The sequence below is a fragment of the Myodes glareolus genome, chromosome 7, assembly GCF_982192425.1.
Source record: "Myodes glareolus chromosome 7, mMyoGla1.1, whole genome shotgun sequence".
NCBI classification, from domain to species: Eukaryota; Metazoa; Chordata; class Mammalia; order Rodentia; family Cricetidae; genus Myodes; species Myodes glareolus.
The window spans coordinates 50,510,405-50,531,193 of record NC_142032.1 but is presented as its reverse complement, the minus strand read 5'-3'; the positions used below and the strand labels follow the sequence as shown (position 1 = coordinate 50,531,193).

The following is a 20,789-nucleotide window of genomic DNA, read 5'->3' as shown; positions in this document are numbered from 1 at the left end:
GTTCAATTCTTAGCATTACACAAAAATAAACCAATCAAAAAACAGTAACCCTGAAACAACCCCCTCACCCCCTAACAAGACCTAAGTTGTCTGAGTCTTATAAGCATTTGAGTTCCTAAGAGTTGACATCTAATTTTATTGTTAATTATATGCTGTGTATGTCTGCTTCTGTTAGATGCCAGAAATGCCAGGTTCTCTAGAATCAGAATTGTGGGTGTTATGTGCTATCTGATATGAGAACCAGGACTTGAACTCAGATCCCCTGCAGGAACAACAAGGCTTTCAACTGCTGAGCCAGCTCTCCAGCTCAAGAATGGACAAGAATTATGTCTGAGGCTCTGTGTTGTCATCAACCTCACCATGAGCAAACCCTAGAGAGACAACTGTCTCTATCTAGCTTTTGAGGATTCCACTGTAGTTGGAGACCACTTGTTTGTTCCTGGCTGCTCAGCCCTGAAATAACCACTCAGAAACGATATTATTTGCAATACTGTTTGACCAATAGCTTAAGTGTATTTCTGACTAACTCTTATATCTTAACTTAACCCATTTCTCTTATTTTATATTTTACCATGAGGTTTGTGGCCTACCAGCAAGGCTCTGGCTGACGGCTCGCCTTTCTCCTCTGGTGACTCCATGGCTTCTCTGACTCTGCCTACTCTCTGTCTCTATATCTCTTCCAGCCTGGCTATATTCTGTTAAGCAGCTTTTTTTTCCCTTCTCATTAACCAATAAAAGCAACACATATACAGGAGGACTTCCCAGACCACTCTACTTTACAATAAAGATAAACACTAGTCTCACCATGGTCTATAGATTAGGGTCTTCTGTCTTTAAGTTCTGATTTTTCTAATTGGAGACTTACAGCATCTATTCCTTTTCAGAACATCAGAGCCTTTTCCTGAGTCTCCTCATGGCTGACTTCATCTCCTGGTTCCTCAGGGTGTAGATCATTGGGTTTAGGACAGGGATGATGACAGTGAAGGTGATGGACACAGCTCTGTCCATGGGGAGGGCAGTGAAAGGCTGGGCATAGACATAGATGCAGGGCACAAAGTGCAGGGTGACCACCGTGATGTGGGAGGTGCAGGTGGAGATGGCTTTCCTCCTGCCCTCTCCTGTGTGTGACCTCAGCATTGCCAAGATGACTGTGTAGGACACCAGCAGAAAGACGAACCAGAGAGTAGAGATCAAGCCATTGTTAGAAATCATTAAGACCTCAAGGGTGAAGGTGTTGGTGCAGGCGAGCTTGAGAACCTGGGGGACATCACAGTAGAAACCATCAACAACATTGGGTCCACAGAAGGGGAGTGGGAGCAAGAGAGAAATCTGCACCATGGAGTGAACAAAGCCCCCCACCCAGGAAGCCACGATGAGGGCTGTGCACCGCCCCTTACTCATGATGGTCACATAGTGCAGGGGCTTGGAGATGGCCATGTAACGATCAAATGCCATCACAGAGAGAGAGAAAATGTCTGCCCCACCAAGCAGGTGGAAGAAAAACATCTGGGTGAAGCAGCCATTGAAGGAAATGGTCTTTCTTCTTGAGAGAAGGTCCACTAGGACCTTTGGAGCAGTGATGGAGGAGAAACAGATGTCTAAGACAGAGAGGTTGCGGAGCAGGAAGTACATAGGAGTGTGGAGGCGGGACTCCCAGGTCACAGAGACCATAATGAGGAGGTTGCCCAGCACAGTTGCTGTGTATACCAAGAACAAGAAAAGAAACAAGATCAAACTCAGATCTTGGGACTGGGTCAGTCCTTCAAAAACAAATTCTTTCACCCTGCTGTAATTTCTCTGTTCCATTGGCTCATGTTTCCTCTACTTCTTCTGTTCCCTGGGGAGGAAATAATTTTGTTACGGAAAAGCACATCATCAGAAAACAAAAGAAATGTGGACTGTGCTTTGAGTGTTATTTTGTTATAAAAAACTTATTACATTTACCGAGTGTGTGTATGTGTGTGTCATGGCATGCCACAGAACACTCCTGGAGGTCAGAGGACCACCTATGAGAGTCAGTTCTCTTCTTCCACTGTGTAGGTCCTGGGTATTACGTTATCAAGTTTAGGGGCAAGCGCCTGTACTTACTGAGCCACCTTGTCGGCCCTGGGTTTGGTTACCTTCATTGTTCAGGTGCTTTTATACTCCCTCTGTCTGTCCTTCCTGAGGCTGCTCTCTGACCCTGCTCTAACCACTGAGCACTCTGGATTTTACTGGGCTGCTTCCCACCAGCACTGAACTATTTTGCTAGTTTTCCTACTTTGGTCCCCTTTAAGGCTGAGACCATGCAAATCTCACTCTCTAGTTTCACCCCTAATTATTTGCTAATCTATCAGCAATTCAGAAAATTTCAGGGCTTGCAGGCATTTTTTTAGTTTATAAAATAGTCAGGTATTTTTTTCAGCGTAAACGCTTTACAAGACCTACCACGCACCATTTAGATAGTGCCTAAGAAGATCTTTTTTTTTTTTTCATGTAAGTTTAAACTGTGATAGAGAACAATTTAGTAGAGAGCAAAGACGACAGCTGAGGACACACGAGCTTTGACGCGCACCGCGAGGACTGAAGGAGTAAGGCGGAGCAATGGCCCAATGTTTAAAGGCGTAAGGACCCTGGAGTCTTAGTGTCCCATCAGTGGAATTGTGCACTAGTGACCACAGGGAGGTAAGGTGTTTATAGCACATAAGCAACATTAAAAGAATTTGCCCTAGCCCTTCTAGCCTTGGGGCTTTACTACTGAATTGCTTTCAATAGTGTTGTCTCCAGTGACCCAGTGAGAAGGCAAGGCTGTATTCTGCCCAGGACTTACCAGCACTTAGCCTTGGTCATAAACTCAACTTGCCAGGTTTTGTTCCTGACAGCGAACTTGAGGCTGATTGGCATTAGTTAAATAACAACAACAACAACAACAACAACAGCAGCAGCAACAACAATAAAACCAAACAAAACAAAAACCAAACCTGCTGAGAACAAGAATTTACAGACATAGTTCATAGCAGTGAGAGAAAGACCTTGGCATGTGCAGTCACTACTTTCTTTCCACAGTCATGAAGCCTTCAGGAGGGAGAGCTGAGTGGTTATTGGGACCCTGGTCCAAGCCTCTTTCTTGCAGCTTCCTGGTGGCCTTGAGGTGAGCTGCCCGTCTGCTGTGTGTTCCCAATGTGAAATTATGTGCAGTGAGGCCGAGGCCGAGGCTCACTGGTCCATGTGAATACAAACTGAATGAAGCCTATGAAACGGTGTGCTGATTTCTGGCTGTTTAATCATTTCTCAGTCATGCAGTGTTTCTATATTTCTCTATCTGAAAATAGAGGAAATAAAAATAAAGGTTAAGTGCAGCCAAGTGTGATGATTCATTATATTGAACGTTTTTCAGTGGCTGCTGTCTCTGGTCATTTCTGTAGGCTGAATTCAGGCATAAAGACATCCTAACTGCTGAGCCCATCTCTTCAGTGCCATCTAGACATATCAATAGGACAATTATCATGAAACATTGCAAATATCACAGAAATGTTGGTATGAGGAGAGGCAACCAACCTGCATGACTAAATAAACAAAGAGGATGGTTTAATAGAGATGGACAAGATGAAGAATTCATGAAACTGTGTCTCTAGTCAAGGGGTCCTTGTTCTGGGATCACACTTTTACTTCAGCTCTTTGTACAGTCAGGCGCTGTTAGCATTGAAATGAGAGTCTTGTTTCTTACTGGCCTTGACTGGGTCTCAGCAGCAACCATATTCACTGAGGAGAATTTCTGAGACTCTGAAATCCCTCCTGGGAATATTCCTCAGGCCCTGAGGCTTCTGGCCCACTGATTTCTTCTCATAAGAATTAACTTCCTGCTTCTGAACTTAAGTATTCCGATTCTTGGTGCCCAGAGACAGACATTGAGAACAAGTAAAATTTTTTAAAACACAAGGGTGTTTTTCTCACTCTCATCTATGATATGATAACTGCAATAGAAAATATCGAACCATGGGGTACTGCTTAAACATCCTTGGAAAAGTCTGTTCAACCAGGTATCACGAGGCTGTTGAAAAGATCCAGGCTGTTCTACAAATGAGCGTAGAGAAAGAGTTCATGACACACTAGTTGAAAGAAACAGCTTGCATAAAACTATATATAATAGAATTTATTTATAGGATGAGTTAGTTGTTTATAAAAATTCTCAAGGCTGAGAAGCCTCCGGGGGCCCTCTTGTGTGAGCCCCAGGCTGTCCTCTTGGACCTCACTCCCTTCCTCCTGCTTTCCAACACTAACCAAGCCTCTGGGACCAGGCCTTCCTGGGGAGGGCCTCCATCCCTCTGGGACACTGTCTCAGCCACAGGCTCTCCTTGAGATGTAGAGGGTGGAGTGGGCCCTGGGACACTTAGACCACTGTCTTTCTGTATAAGTGATGGGATTTTAATGATGCCCACCCCACGCCGTCGCTGTGTGATAGTGTCAGAGACCAATTTTGACATAAATACCCCTTACAGGGTGGGGGATGGGGATTAGAAGAGTAGTGAAGGGCACAAAGACGCCAGTGAAAATAACAAGACAGAAAACATAGGATAGCACCGGGAGGGAGCTCCAGTGAGCACTGAAACCACCTGGTTTAATTTCCATTTGCTTAAAATACTCCTGACCCCAAAAGGTAGGAGTAAGATAAAAAAGTGCATTAACATGATCCAAGGAAATGAACGTACCAATTGAAGGTTGCAGGCTACATTCTTAGGTAAACATTTTGTTGTTAGAACAAGAAAAGTAGCATTTATAACCTAGCTCAAAACCTTCTGTAGACAAACCGCTCCCTGAGTGGAATCCATCGTTATCTCCCTAAGAGAGCAGGAACTTAGTTGAATCCTTAAATTTTTTTTTTTGAGGTAGAAACATCTACTTCTCTATTCCAGAAATACAATACGCTGTGTTGTGGCAATAAACAATTTAGTTGAAGACAAAAAAATTCTCAAAGTTGATGACAGATGAATCTCTGATAAATTAGTGCTGAAGGAGGTTTCCATATTGTGTATCCATGGACTTATCCCCTGTGCTTGATTATCTCAACAATTACCTAGGCAACCGTATTGTTTGAGTACATATGCATAGATACATAAACGCTACCAGAAAAAGAAGCAAAAGAAAAACTAAAAGAATATTTTCCACTGTCCTTTCAAGAAAAAGTTGTTGGTTAAGGATTAAGTCTGATACGAGCATGTGTGTTTATTCGGGACCAGAGAGATGGCTCAGGGGTTGAGAGCACACATGGTGGCTCACAACCATCTGTAGTGAGCTCTGGCACCCTCTTCAGGCTAGCAGGCATACAATGACATTGTCTACATAATAAGTAAATAAATCTTTAAAATGTGTATTTATCTAGAGACCTCTACTCGAGTATTACAGATTGATCTCAGGGCTTCCGCATGCTAGGCATGAACTCTACCACTGAGCTAAGCTCCCAGTCCCTCGATCGCTCTCTCTCCATATTTATTATTATGCAGTATCTAAAGCACCACAACAGCAAAACAAAACCAACAAAACAAAGCCCCAGCTATGTCTGATGCACCTGTTACCATTCAAGGCATCACAGACACCTGAGTTCACTGGCGATGTTGGTGTCTCAGGGTTATACTGACTGCCTCTGGGGCAGTGGTGACATCCAGACCCAGATGTTGCCAAGGACTATGTTGTGGGGGTCCATGCCTACCATGGTTGGATCCTTAGTTGCCTCTAAAGGTCACATAGAGGCCTAGTGTTAGGGTTACAACCTGAGGCCCTTGGTGGTGTCTAGTGAACCATTCCCACCTGAGTGGCCATTTGTTCTATCCAGAGTTAGGATGTCATTCCGGCCCAAGCTTCTGACGAGAGCCGTGTCTGGGTCTGTGGTCCAGCTACAGCTAGGGTCTGTGTGGATGTCTATGGCCTGTGTCACCTCAGGAGGCCTTAGGGACCAAAGGAGGTGAAATTGAAGGGACGTGCTGAGTCGGCCCCACTCTTTGTTGGTCCTGGGAAAGTTGACCTTGCGTTTTGCTGACCCTTGCATGCTGGAGAGAGATGGCCCCCGCCCCTCACCACAGGCCAGGGGGAACCGGCCCTAGGGTGTGCATGTAGGGGACCTGACTCCACCCCTTCGCTTGAGGTGGGTGGCCCCAGGGCTCTGGACTGACCAGCTTGGCTGCCATCCAGACCCACAGCTGGGCCTTGGGTTGACCCATTCTAGCACCTACCTCATCTAGGACCTACTGGAGCTGTTGAAGGGACTGGTCCTGTAGACTGATACCTGAAAGATTCCAAGACTCATGGCAGTCCCAGAATATCCCAGAGGAGTTCCGATGAGGACCCAGTGATGGTGGTGTGCCAGAAAGTTGAGCCAGACCAGTGACTCATTGCAATGAACATTTGCCAGTAAAACTGACGAGACAAAGTGAATCCTCCAATGCCACCAGGACGAATGAAGAGGTGGAGAGGCAGGAAAGAAGAAGCAAAGAGATTTTTCTGTTTTTTGTTTGTTTGTTTGCTTTTGTTTGCTTGCTTGCTTACTTTGATTTATTTCCTTTTGTGTGTGAGGGGCACGGCAGGATGAGGGGAGGATATGGGGGACCAGAAGGTGAGTAGAATTGGGGTGCATACTGTGAAACTCTCAAAGAATCAATAAAGAAGTTAAATATTTAAAAAACTAGCTTATTTTTATAATTCCTTTTATGTCTCTTATTCTTCACTTGGTCAGACTTATAAGCTGGTACTGAAGAGATCAATACAGAAATAGTATGAGAACAGAGATATAGGGTCTTATGAAAGGCAATTCTGAGACTAGAATCAAAGTCACAGTGAGAGTGTCTTACAGGCTGGAGGGATCTGTGCGTTCCCATTGACAGCCAGAGCCACCCAAAGGCAAGAGAGGGAGCACAGACCTAGCCTGAAGACTCTTGCAGATGAGGAACTGGAGGTTAGGAGGGGGAAAACGCTTGGTTCCTCCTCCCCACCACAAAGTTAACCATCCTATGGATCTACATTATTCAAAATTCCATTTGAGTTTGATGGGAAGTCTTCAGAATGGAGCCCTCTCTGTGTCCTCTGCGCTGGGAGTTTGGGGGGCAGTTCAGGTGGCTGAATTGTACCAGGAAGGATTGCAAATGAGAAACCTCAGCTGTGCCTTGGGCTCCACCTGTGGAAGGTCAGTGATTTGGGAAGTAAATAAAACTTAGGGGGAAAAAAACACTCTATTGCCGGACAGTGGTGTCACATGCCTTCAATCCCAGCACTTGGGAGACAGAGGCAGGTGGATCTCTGAATTTGAGGTCTGCCTGGTCTATGGAGCTAGTTCCAGGACAGCCAGGGCTACACAGAGAAACCCTATCTAGAAAAATCCCCACCCCAAATACAAACAAACAAACAAACAAACAAACAAAACCAACAAAACCACTCTCTGCTTTGTTTTCTGTCTTCAAAAATGTAACAGGACCAACTGCCTGAGGTTCTGTAAAGAAACCGGCCTTGAAAGTGATCAAATCACCAATCCGCTGACAAGAACCAAGCTGATAGCATTCCACGTTCAATGACAGGAACAAGAAATGGAAACCAGCAGAATCAATCAGAACTTCCGGGGATGTATGTACCACATTGGAGTAGAATAAAGAAACTGAGTATAAAAAATTTTCCTTTGTTTTTGGTAAGATAAACTTGAAATCCCAAGTACTTTGTTACAAATATGCCTGAGAAATACACTCTAATGAAGTAGGCTTTTGAGTGTTACAGTTCCTAACTTGAGGAAAACTCTCAACTCCATCATCCACGTCTTCTAACATGGTGAACTTTCCTGTGTCCTTCGAGCGAACAATAGATTATTCCTCTCTGCACTGTCCTGGCGTTTAGAATTAACAACTACCATCCCACACCTTCTGAAAGCATCACCAACATACAAACCCTTTCTAGTTAGTCCACAGTAATATTTTAAAGTTGGTTGTGTATAGACGCATGTCCCCAGATACATGATCAGACACACAAACATACTCTCCAAGGTCTTGACTTCATATTGACACCTCATTAAAGACCCTCAAACTCTGATTCCCACCCGAGAAGTAGAGGTGGCTGTTTGATTGCATAAACTGACCTTAGACCTTGGTAATTTGTCACGGATTTCTTCTCCTTAAGGAAGACATGCACCTGAGGGTTAGTATCTTCTCTCTTTAAAGCTCCCAGAATCTCTTCTGCATGACTTTACCATGCTTCTCTGTAGCATGCCTGCCCCGCATGCCACTCCCTCAGCCCCAGGACCAGTAGAAGAATCACCAAAGACGGTATTGTTGGGCACAATTATTGAAGTTCAGTGGCCAGACTTTTCTTTTGGGAGAAAATTCTGTTGGGAGTTATTATAAAAATGTACACCAGAAGATGTGTACAAACAAGCAATTTGGCTTGGAGACTCGCCTCATGTAGGCAGGGGAGGGCATGAATCCTCATAGATCCTGTGCCCAGAGCCCAGGTACCTTTGCTTAATAGGCTCAGAGGGAGTCAACATGTCTGTGTGTAAGAGATAGGAACTTAGAAATAAAATGAACACAATTTCTTATTTGGATATCTCATCATGTCTATTTTTTTCTTCTTCATCTATTACATATTTAGAGATACCACAGAGACTGGAAAACACATTTCCCTTTGTTCTTAAAGTTTCCATGTTGACTATTATTTATTTAATTTTTCCTGTGTGTGTGTGTGAGAGAGAGAGGCATGTGTATGTTCCCATGTATATGCATGTGTGTGTTGGTGCATGTGCCCATGCTAATGGGTGTGGAGGCTGGAGGCTGCAATTGGGTGCCTTCTCTTCCCTTGATTGCTCTCCACCTTACTTTCTGAGACAGTGTCCCTTGCTTGATAGAGGCTCATGTCCAAGTTGTGACTCCTGAGGCTGACATGATCTTCAAGTCCAAGAACTAAACACTTCCCTGCGTGATGCGGACACTCTCCATCACCTCCGCTCCTTTTCCTTTGTCAGTATTCCTGATTAAATTGCTTTCAGATTTCTTTCATATTTTGCAAAGATTTATCACATTTTCTTTTAGAACTTGTGATCTCTTTGGTATCAGGAGTGAAGATCAAAGAATACATAACCAAATTAGCCAAAGGACAACCGAATAGAGGTGGAAGATGGGCTGGGAGACCAGTCATGAAAGTACGTCTCTAGTTGAAGGTTCTTTGGGGAAAGCCAGAAAAAAGCAGAAGAGTATCTGGGAGTCAGTCATTTTAGGAGATGGTTTTCGCCCTGATACACTGATGAGGAAGTGTGATGACGGAAAGCAGATGTCATAAACAGACTGTGGAGCAGGAAGTTCATGGGGATGTGAGAGAGTCATGGTGATGGTGCTGAGGTTTCCGGTGATAGTTGTCTCTTACACCAGAAGCAAGACCGATAAGATCTAGCTCAGCTCTTGGGACTGAGCAATCTCCAGGAAGTTAAATTCTTTCACTGCGGTATAATTTCCCTGATCCATCAGGTCACATATTCCTTTCCAAGTGCATCTCTGGAAGACAAATAGTACAATGACTATATAACATTGTCTATATTCTATTTCCTTTCAGTGGCATGTTGGCTTGGAATTAAGGAGGGAAAATAATTCTTCTTCTCCTCTGCCTTCTCGTTCGCAGGGTTTCTTTTCTCTGTGTAGCCCTGGCTATCCTCACACGTGCTGGCCTTGAATTTAGAGATCTGCCTTGCCTCTGTCTACCAAGTGCTGGGGTTAAAGGTGTGCGCCACTATACCTGGCAAACATTATTTTTGAAATGTGTGCTCTGTGATTGTATGCAGCTTTTACCTGAAAGATTACCAGAATTTTCACCCAGTCATTAAGCAGGTAGATTCTGTCACTAATGCAATGCAACGTAAGAGATATAAACTTTTTACAAGAGGGGATATCCAAACACCAGTTCAACTTCATATTAGCTTGGAATCATAGATTAAAATTACAACAGAGGATCATTTTACACACACATACACATACACACACACACACACACACACACACACACACACACCCCAGAAAGACTAGAATGAAAAAGATGAAAGAAAATGATGAAAAAAATTTAACAATAGTAAAGCAAATGAAAAATATCAAGAGAAGGTAGAGGTTTGGGATTGCTGGAACCCTTATACAATGTACGTGGTGTGTGAGATTGGTATAGCCACTTTACTGCTTAATTATATAAGCCTGCCTGTTTACACACATACATGATATATATCTTTACATGCTATATTTAGTAGGGATGTATTTCTTTATATTTCATATCTACCAAGAGATATCTGCAAAAGTGTTCACGGCAACACTCTTTACAACTTCCTCAAGCCAGCAAAGGACACAGAACTGCCCACTGGTAACCGGAGAGATAGTGTTAAATTTACACAATACTAGACGGCAGCAAGAACAGTCCACATTGTTTGTAACACTGTAAGTGAATTTCTCAGACTCTGTTTTCCTAAATAGCCTGTGCACCGAAGAGCAAACATTCTGTTTTATTAATGTAGGCACAATTGAAAGGAGCTTGAAGGAGGCTCCTACGGGATTGATAATGTTGGGTCCTAGGTGCGTGTTACATAGGCATTTTTGATTTGTGTAAAAGTTTTTTTAAAAAAATTTTTTAGAATTTTTAATTTTTTTTCATTTTTTAATTTTTTGGTTTATTGAACTGAGTATGTAAGTGCATGTTTCTAAATGTAAGTGGATCCTATTTCAGGAAAAACTTAAAATTAATAAGCATGTAGCACTTGGGGTGCAGAATTAGGAGGATCTCTGTGACTAGCCAGGGGTTACATAGTGAGACCTTGTCTCACAAGAAATTAATAAACTTGTGACTATTTCCTCTCTAACATATTTCTTTTAGTTCTGACTGTCCTGGAACTTGAGAAACATTTGCCTCTGCCTCTCAAGTGCTGGGATTAAAGGTGTGCAGTACCACTGGCCAGTCATCTGCATCATCCCCCCCCCAACTCATTTTGTAGACAAGGTTGCCTTGAACTTAAAAAGCCTGTGCCACCCCTAGACATTTTGTGCTTTTGTGTGTGTGTGTGTGTGTGTGAGTGTTTGCTCAGAGTTCAAGCTAAGCTAAATACCCCAAAATATCAGAGTACATACCCACTGGAAGAATTCTGTTTAGTTAATTTTTCTTTTGCTATCTTTTAGTGAACATTTATGACATGAAAACATTTTTTCAGAATTATATTCATGAGTGTTTTGATTGTTTGTATGTATATGTACTAAATGTACACACGTGCCTTTTCCAAAGAGGCCAGAAGAGGGCATCAGATCTCCTGAAACTGTAGTTACAGATGGTTGTGAGCCACTATGTGCATGCTGAGATCAAACCTGGGTTCTCTGAAAGAGCAAGTGCTGCAAACTGCTGATATATTTCCTAGCCCCGGAGCCATTCTAACATGTTGTGCGGCTGCCTCATCTCTTACACAGCCTGCATCATTCCTGTCATATTATACCTTTATTTATTTATTTTGTTGGTTTTTCGAGGCAGGGTTTCTCTGTAACTTTGAAGCCTGTTCTGGAACTAGCTCTTGTAACCCAGGCTGGCCTCGAACTCACAGAGATCCGCATGCCTCTGCCTCCCGAGTGCTGGGATTAAAGGTGTGCGCCCCCACGGACCAGCTACCTCGATGTTTTTATACCAGTTTTATAGTTGAGAAAGCAGGCATGGGAAGATTAACTAGTTAATCAGCGTCTCAAAGTCAGCAGAAGCTTTTCTCCAGTCAAGATCTCTCTTATTTCAAAATCAAATACTCTTAACCACAGCCAGAACTCTTCGGAATGTTAACCATTCTCCCGACTCCTGATACTTCTGTAAAAGAAAGACCCAGGAAGATTATTTGCACATCAAATCAAAGTAGTATGCCGGTGAGACTGTGGTGCTGGAAGCCTGCACTGGGGAGAAGCAAGGCTTAATGTTTTGAGATAGGTTCTCATAGAGCTCAGGTTGGCTTCAAACCTGGCCTTGAGTTCTTGCTCCTCTGCCTCTACCTTCCAAGTCCAGGAGTTACAGGCAAAACTAACTGCTTGTCTTTTGCAAAAGGAGTTGAGCTTAATGGCATACTTGTTTTGGTTGGTAGAATGTAACTTTGGTCTGTGATTAAAAAAGCATTATTCATCAGGGGATGGAGAGATGGCTCAGTGCTGAAGAGCACTTGCTTGTTCTTGCAGGGAACCCTGGTTTGGTCTCTCATGCTCACATAGTAACTCACAACCATCTGTAAGTCTAGTTCTAGGGGATACAATACCCTCTTCTAGCCTCCACAGGCATCATGCATGCACACGGTGCACATATATACACCCTGACAAACAATCCATATGCATAATAATAAAACAAACAATTCTTAAAAATAGAAGAAAAGCCGGGTAGTTTATACCTTTAATCCCAGCACTCGGGAAGCAGAAAACATGTGCATCTTTATGAGTTCAAGGCCAGCCAAGGGTACAGGGATCTTGTCTCAAAACCAACCAACTAAACAACAGACAGATTAATCAACCCAATTCTGTAAAGGAATTTACTTTGTGTCATATAGAAATTTGGGTCATAAGTTACTATTAGTATAAGCAGAAAATAAAACGGCTTCCTAGAAAGTATAGTTGGTTAATTGACAGTTATTTGAGTATATAAAAATAATGAAAAGAGCTCTGGGTGACAAGAGTTGGGGTTTCTTTTTCCATCACTTTTCAAGAGGTATGAGCTTTCTCTTTAGTCTCCTCATGGCTGATTTCATTTCTTGGTTCCTCAGAGTGTAGATCAAGGGGTTGAGCAGAGGGGAGATGACCGTGAAGGTGACAGAGATGACCTTGTCTGTGGGGAGGGCAGTGAATGGCCGGGCATAGACATAGATACAGGGCACAAAGTGCAGGGTGACCACCGTGATGTGGGAGGTGCAGGTGGAGATGGCTTTCCTCCTGTCTTCCCCTGCCTGAGACCTCAACATCGTCAGAATGACCATGTAGGACACCAGCAGGAAGATAAACCACAGGGTAGTGACCAGGCCATTGTTGGAGATCATCAGGAGCTCAAGGACAAAAGTGTCAGTGCAGGCAAGTTTGAGAACCTGTGGGACATCACAGTAGAAAGTATCAAGAACATTGGGTCCACAGAAGGGGAGTGGGAGCAAGAGGGCTATCTGCACAGTGGAGTGGACAAAGCCCCCTACCCAGGAGGCCGCGATGAGGGCTGTGCAGCGCCTATTGCTCATGATGGTCACATAGTGCAAAGGCTTGGAGATGGCCATGTAACGATCAAATGCCATCACAGAGAGAGAGAAAATGTCTGCCCCACCAAGCAAGTGGAAGAAAAACATCTGTGTCATGCACTTTGCATAGGAAATGGTCTTTCTCTTTGAGAGAAGGTCCACCAAGACCTTAGGGGCTGTGATGGAGGAGAAGCAGATGTCCAGGACGGCAAGGTTGCGGAGCAGGAAGTACATGGGTGTATGGAGACGGGGCTCAAAGGTCACAGTGATCATGTTGAGGAGATTCCCAAGCAGTGTTGTCATGTACACAAAACCCAAAACAAGGAATAAGACCAGGCTCAGGTGTGGGGACTGAGTAAGACCCAGAAATACAAATTCTTTTACTCTGGTGTCATTTCTCAACTCCATTGAATCACGATTTTCCTTTCTTGTACATCTTGAAAAAAAATAAGAGTATTATTTTAGCAAGTGTTACCTTTTCCCTACTAAATTAGATTTGTAGAGGCAAATATCAGAATAGAAAGATCATAAGATGCTGTCACGTGAATTGCCACTTCAGGGTTATCATAATTTTCACTGTAGTATGTCTTGAATGAATGATATTTTATTACCCAAGCATGCATTTAATTATTTTCATCTGTAAATCACAAATGATTTTAGAATATGTATGAAAGCAATGTTCTCATTAAATAAGCTGGAAGCATTCAAGGCAAATGGAGGTGGATGATGAGCAGTCAGATGTGGATTATTTGTAGTACAAGTGATATAGAGTATATTTGTGTGTGTAATAAAGCAGTGACTGTTTTGTACAATTAGAACACCTTACATTTTGTAAGGATTTTTTTCTAGATTGGATACTACAATTAAATAAAAGCTCTAAGGACATCTATTTGCCAAACAATGCCCCTTGAGTTGAATTAGTCACAAATTTCATTCCATAACAAATTAGAGAAACATTAAGGTCATCATTCTCTTCTATTGTCTCTTCCTTGGAAGCAACTTATTGACATCTTTACTTTCAATTAGCTTAGATGGCAGAATAGCTCCTCAGCTATTATGGAAAGACAACGTTATTCTGAGTTCTCTTTTATTCATCAGTTTAGCTTCTTCCTTACAATCAGTTCTTTTCTTGATCTGTCATTGCTGCACATATTTGAGATGTATGTCTTGTTAAGCCTTGATCTACATGTATTGCTGTGTCATGATCACAAGAGTTAAGGCAGTGAACATATCTAGCATGCCAAAAGAGATTTTGGTGACCTTCCTATAGCCAGTCACTGTCTGTCTGTTTCAAGCACTGGGCTCTGTTGTTATATAATAGTTTGTATTGTCTAGAATTTTCTGTAAATTGAATACATTATCTGTTCCCATTTTCTTCTGGCTTCTTTTACTCATGAAACTCACCCATGGTTTGTGCATGCTGCTGGTTTTTTTTTCTTTTTTCTTTTTTACCATGTGGAGACAACACAGTGTATTTAAGGATTTACTTGTTGAACATTTCTGGCTAGTTTTTTTTGACTGTTATACATCAGCTGCTATGGGCTGTGTAGCCTTAGGCAAATATACTTCCAATTCTCTTAAGGAAGTAACTAGAAATAGAATGGCTGTAATTCTTAAAGTCCACAAGTAGGAAATCAACCAAACTGATTTAAAAAGTAGGACAAATGCCGTGAGAGTGGTGGTGCACATCTTTAATCCTAGTACTTGGAAAGAAGTGGAAGAGGCAGGCACATCCCAGTGAGTTTGAGACGTAGGATGCTACAAGCTTCCTGGGGCTACACAGTCAGAACCTGTTTTAAGAAACCAATGAGTTAAAACTGCAGTGTGAGTGAAGTCGTGGTGCAAATAAAAACAGCACACATTCGTGAGAGTAGCTAAGATGGAGACAGACAGCTCACATCCATGAGAGTAGCTAAGGTGGAGATAGACAGCTCACATTCACGAGTGTATCTAAGGTGGAGACAGCTCACATCCACGAGTGCAGCTAAGGTGGAGACAGCTCACATCCATGAGAGTAGCTAAGATAGAGACAGACAGCTCACATCCACGAGTGCAGCTAAGGTGGAGACAGACAGCTCACATCCATGAGAGTAGCTAAGATAGAGACAGACAGCTCACATCCACGAGTGCAGCTAAGGTGGAGACAGCTCACATCCGTGAGAGTAGCTAAGATGGAGACAGACAGCTCACATTCATGAGAGAAGCTAGGGTAGAAAGATGGACAGCTCACATCCGCGAGAGCAGCTAAGGTGGAGACAGACAGCTCACATCCGTGAGAGCAACTAAGGTGGAGAGACTGACTTGCCAAGAGGGACTGTAACAGTGGTTGGGGATGTGAAGTGGTCAAACTTCTTTTGAAAACAGTTGGGCAGTTTCTTGAAATATAAAATATATGCTCACCTTATAGTTGTGTTGTTTTTTTAAAGTTCTTTTTTTTATTTGAAGAAATTTTGAAATGGTCCTTAATTTCTTTCTTCTGAATTTACTTCCATTTTCCCCTTATTAGAAAGAAAGAGAGAAAGGAAAGAAGGAAGGAAGGAAGGAAGGAAAAAGAGAAGGAAGGAAGGAAGAGAGGCAAAGGTCACTTTTTCCTTCCATTTTGGAAGTTTTTTCGTTTTGGAGTATGTTTTTCAGTTCTAATGGAGATTTTTGTCTTCATATAATTCACTTTTCCTTCAAGTTGTTTTTTATGCAATATTCTCTAGAACCAATTTAATTTGGAAGACTGAAAGCAAACTACCCAAAGTGTCCTAACCGAGAGGTGATGCATTCCCACACCACACAGACTGGCCACAGTGGGGACACTTGCTCTCATAACACAGCCAAGTTACTTTACTCACTGGCCTCAGTCTCTGCATTTGTCACTTGCCAACAATGATACCCTCTTTGTATCATTTTTATGAGGATTAAATGAATTAATTCATGTAAGACATCAGTATTTAAAACCTAATAAATAGGAAATGTGATTATGTGTGTGTTAAAGAAAAACTGCGTTAACCACTCACACATGATCAGATTCTTCAAACACACCAATATCTCAGAGGAACTGAGTATTTCTCAGAATATATATCCTAAAACAATTTTATCAGAGCACACACTCTTAAGGAAGTTAAGACATGTTTCTTTGAGAGGCAGTGGATATTGCAGAATGGGGTGGCATTACATGTGAAAAGAGCACATACATGCTTAGTTTGGTTTCTTATCTTCTACACAGACTGGAAGTGGTTTAGCAGGGCATCTGGAGCAAGAGCTGCTAAGGTTTAAGACCTGGTTTTGTCTGTGAGAGACAGGCAAGTGTGTGGCCTCACGGAGTCTCCACTGCTGTGGAATGCAGATGATGGTGAAGGGAAGTTGTGGGGATTAGAGTAATATGTAAAAGTCTTCATGTACAGGCTGGTTATCTAGTATAAGATGTCAATTAACTTAGATCAGCTAAGTGGTAACTGACTATAAATGCTTGGCTTCTGAGAGATGGCCACTAGAAAATACCAACTCTGAATAGTTAATAGAGATGTTCAGGAGACCAATTTAGTCATCAAAAGCTTTCATTCTGCCCCCCACTTACACAGCACACTTGCTGTGGGAAGCAAGAAGGCAGACCATAACTCAGATTAGGAAGTTAGGTTTTATGTCCAGAAAACTTCTCCAACTTCTGCTCCGCCCTGTGGAGCACTTAATAATTTGGCATTATTAATCCACTTAATAATTTGGTATATACTGATGGAGCCTTGGCAGAGTTTTAGGTTATTAGAGAAAAAGTATAGAATCTAAACACAGTGGGAAAAGAATTCAGACCTAACAGTTATTTGGGAGTGGCCCCTTCACCTTAAAACTGTGCTCGAGAAAAGGAGGGTTTTTCACTAGTTGACTCAGAAAAGCTGCACAGAGGAGGTGATGACTATAGTAGGGTTCCACGGGAATGGGAAAAAGGTGGGCAAGGGGACAATTTGGGTACTGAAAGCCTCTTGGGGAATGGAGTTTTGTCTGGAAAGAAATGGCTTGAACACAAAGGTATTGGAAGATACATACAGAAATCACTGTTATAACAATTTTTATTTTTGCAAAATTTGAGAAAGGGTAGTAGGTGTTACTTTTATTAGTCTTTTAAAATTTATTTCTTTTCAATTATTTACTTATTATTATTATTGTTGTATGTGTGTGTATGTGTGTGTGTGTGGAGGCCAGGGAACAACTTTGTAGAGATGGTTCTCTCCCTCCACTTTTATGCAGGTTCTGGGGATTGAATTTAGGTCCTCAGGCTTGCACAGCAAGCGACTTTACCTGCTGAGTCATCTTTCTGGCTCCTTGTATTAGTCTTTCAAGTTTTTCGAAGGTTTGAAATAAATTATTTTTATTTTTTAGGTTAAAATTTAGTATAAAAATTACTTCTGTAACTTTCAGTCAGAGGAGACCCACTTACAGAGATGAAAAATGCCTGGTGGGGAGATCTCAATACAGTTTGAGAAGTTTCTTGTAACAAAGCATACCTTTTCCCATGTTCGGAACGGATCTCCTCTTCGTGTGTCTCATTTCAGTCTGTAAATGTTTCTAATCTGTGTTATTTGCTAGCACATGTTCCCTGAAATGTAGGATTTTTTTGTACACACATTGACTGGATGATTACACTCAGATTTCAACATGTCTCATTGTTACCTTCTCACCCCTATTTCTACACACAGGATGCCACAGACTCCCAGATTCCATTGCTTACCGAAGATTTTTGACCTTTTTTCAAGAACTCCAGCATCTTAAGCAAAGTTCACATAAGCCTTGGAGATTGTTTGGCTCAGAACGTCCAGAAGGCCACTGAGTTCAGTAGCCTCTCCTTTCATTGGTGTGACGAAGGGCAGACTCCAAGAATGACATTTTCTTGGCTCTTCCTCACTAATTTACTCTGTTCCATTATATTGGCTGACTTCTAAGTCCCAGAACAGAAGTGAGGGTTATCAGAGGGATTATAGTGGATGTGACCTTGGAAAACTTCTGCTGATGGTGAGGTTGTTTCAGTGGGAGTAATTAAGATGCTACTCAGCAATGGATGCTTTGGCATCTAAAAGTGTAGTTCCCTGTCCTAACTCCAATAGAAAAGGGGTTTAGTTAGGCACATAAAGTTTGGGAGAACTTTTAAACTTCATATCTCAGCAGCTTTTGTTCACAAGGCATCTATGTTGGGAAGAGGTTGAAGCAGGCTGAAGTAGTATGGGGACTTGTAGCAAGCTTTCTTGTTGGACTACGTTTGGACCATCAACCCACAAATAATGACCCAGAGACTTATCATTAATTTTGAAAGCTTGGCCTTTAGTGCTGTGGAACAAACCTTTCATACACTATGAAGATTGGCCGTTGTGATTTGTTTAATGAACATAAATGGAGACTGTTTGCTTGTTTCCTGGCTGCCCAGATTCTAATAATCACACAGAAACTATATAAATTACAACACTGCTTGGCCAATAGCTTAGTTGTATTCCTACCTAGCTCTTATATCTTAAATGAACCCCTTTCTATTAATCTGTGTATTGCCATAAGGCTTTGGTTTACTGGACAGGTTACGGCAGTGATATCTGTCTTCTTTGGCAGCTACATGGCATCTCTTTGACTCTGCCCACTTTCTCTCTATTTCTGTTTTGATTTCCTGCTTGACTTTACTCTGCTAATCCATTGGTTGATAAGCTTCTTTATTAATCAATAGTAACAAAACATATTCACAGCATACAGAGGGAAATCCCATATCAAATAAAGAAACTGACTGGCCAATAGCTGAATAGGATAAGATTAAGTGGGAGAGTCAAACAGAGAATGATGGGAAGAAGGGTGTAGTCATAGGAGGCTTGAGTAGATTCAGGGAGAAGCAAGATAAGCATGTTGTACTGAGAAAAGGTACCAAGTCATATGGAAGAGCATAGATAAGAAATACGGGCTAACTTAAGTTGTAAGAACTAGTTAGTAACAAGCCTGAGCTATTGGTTGAGCATTTAAAATTAATACTGAAGCTCTGTGTGTTTATTTTGGAGCTGGTAGTCCTGACAAAAATTCTGCCTGTAATGTAGCTTAAGCTTGTCTCGATAACCTAATATCTTAAATTAACCCATAGTTTTAATTCTATGTTCTCTCATGTGGCTTTACCTCTCTTCCATCTTGCACCTCCTGTCTCCTTTCTTTGTCTGGCTAGTGACTCTGCCTTTCTTTTTCCCAGAGTCTTTGTCTCCAGAAGGCCCTCCTAACTTCTTTCTGCATAGCTATTGGCCATACAGCTCTTTATTAAACCAATCAGAAGGTGCCTTGATGAAGATACATCTTCACAGTATAAACAAATATTCCACAACAGGTACTACTTAGACTAAGAAAAATCAATAAAGCCTGGTAACAAGATGGCTGTACAGCAACAAATGTGAGTTCATTTGATAGCTTTCTTGACTGTTTTGGTCACCTAAATTTTTTAGACAGTGGCCCTGCATCTGTCCTGAAACTCACTAAGTAGACCAGGAACTCCCAGAGATCTGCCTGCCTCTTGCTGCCGAGTGCTGGGATTAAAGGTGTACACCACCATGCTTGGCAGGATCTGTAGTTCTAAGGCCCTTTACCATAATCACTGGCAATAATTGCTTTCCTTGCAGGTCAAGCTCAGAGCTGCCTGTGGCTTCTTCTTCCTTTGACTCCAGGCAGCCTCGAGGCAGCATGGCTCAATTTCCTTCTTTGGCTGGAGGTCTCCCTGAGTTTGACTCAGCTTCCAGAACCAGCTGTCACTTCTCAGTTGCAATCAGAATTGAATCCAGTGATGCAGCAGTGTTTCAGGTCACTAGATGGAGTCCTTACCTTCGCAGGAATAGTTGCTGAAGAAGGGCTTAGGTTCAGAACTAACACAGTCACAAGAACACAGGGATTTACTTTACACCTGCCTGGCTTATTAAAGGTATCTCTTTCAAGATGACAAATCTTTCAATCCATTTTAAATTGAATAAACAAATATAAGAGGTTCCCACTAATGGTAGTTGGCAAGACATTGATTTTCAGTATTATGTCAGTCTCCAGCACCACCGTCTCCCCATTGTTGAAAGCCTTAGGGATAGAAATGAAATGCTTTGAGAAGCATCTCCATGCGAAAATAAGACCTGTATTCATTGAACTTTTGAGAAACATCTCCATGCGAAAATAAGGCCTGTATTCATTGATCTTTCCAGTGTGCCAGGTACTTTGAAGAGAAAAACTTAAATTTTGGAGTAGATGTACTGCAGAGTCGCAAGAAAATTCTTGTATATTTCACCATTAATGTCATCATGATTCTTGCATCAGGACCTATGGACAACATGCTGAAAAATTACTATTAGGTAAAGTCCATCCATTATTTAGGTTTCTTTAGTTTTTTTTTCCTACCTCAGGATTATATCTAGGATACCAGATTACATTTAGTGTCCATGTCTTTTTTAGCTCTATGGGGCTCAGACAGTTTCTCAGATTTATGTTGCTAAACAGCATCAAAGGGTGTCATTGTCATTGGCTTCTCAGTCTGCCCCAATTGTCAGCCACATTCAGAGGGTCCAGTTTGACCCCACGCTTGTTCAGTCCCAGTCCCAGTATTTGGTGAGCT

General features: G+C 42.1%; 2 protein-coding genes across 2 annotated transcripts; both read right to left on the bottom strand.

The window, feature by feature from the left end:
- Positions 1 to 870: 870 nt before the first annotated feature.
- On the bottom strand, positions 871 to 1,806 carry LOC125398006 (olfactory receptor 4D9). Its single transcript, XM_048430566.3, is given in 1 exon segment — positions 871 to 1,806. A coding segment is annotated over 1 exon segment (936 nt).
- A 10,873-nt stretch (positions 1,807 to 12,679) lies between these two features.
- Positions 12,680 to 13,633, bottom strand: LOC148121397 (olfactory receptor 4D11). The gene has a single exon (XM_087907611.1). The coding sequence runs from the start codon at positions 13,610 to 13,612 to the stop codon at positions 12,680 to 12,682; it is 933 nt and encodes a 310-aa protein (XP_087763737.1). The 5' UTR covers positions 13,613 to 13,633.
- Positions 13,634 to 20,789: the final 7,156 nt, after the last annotated feature.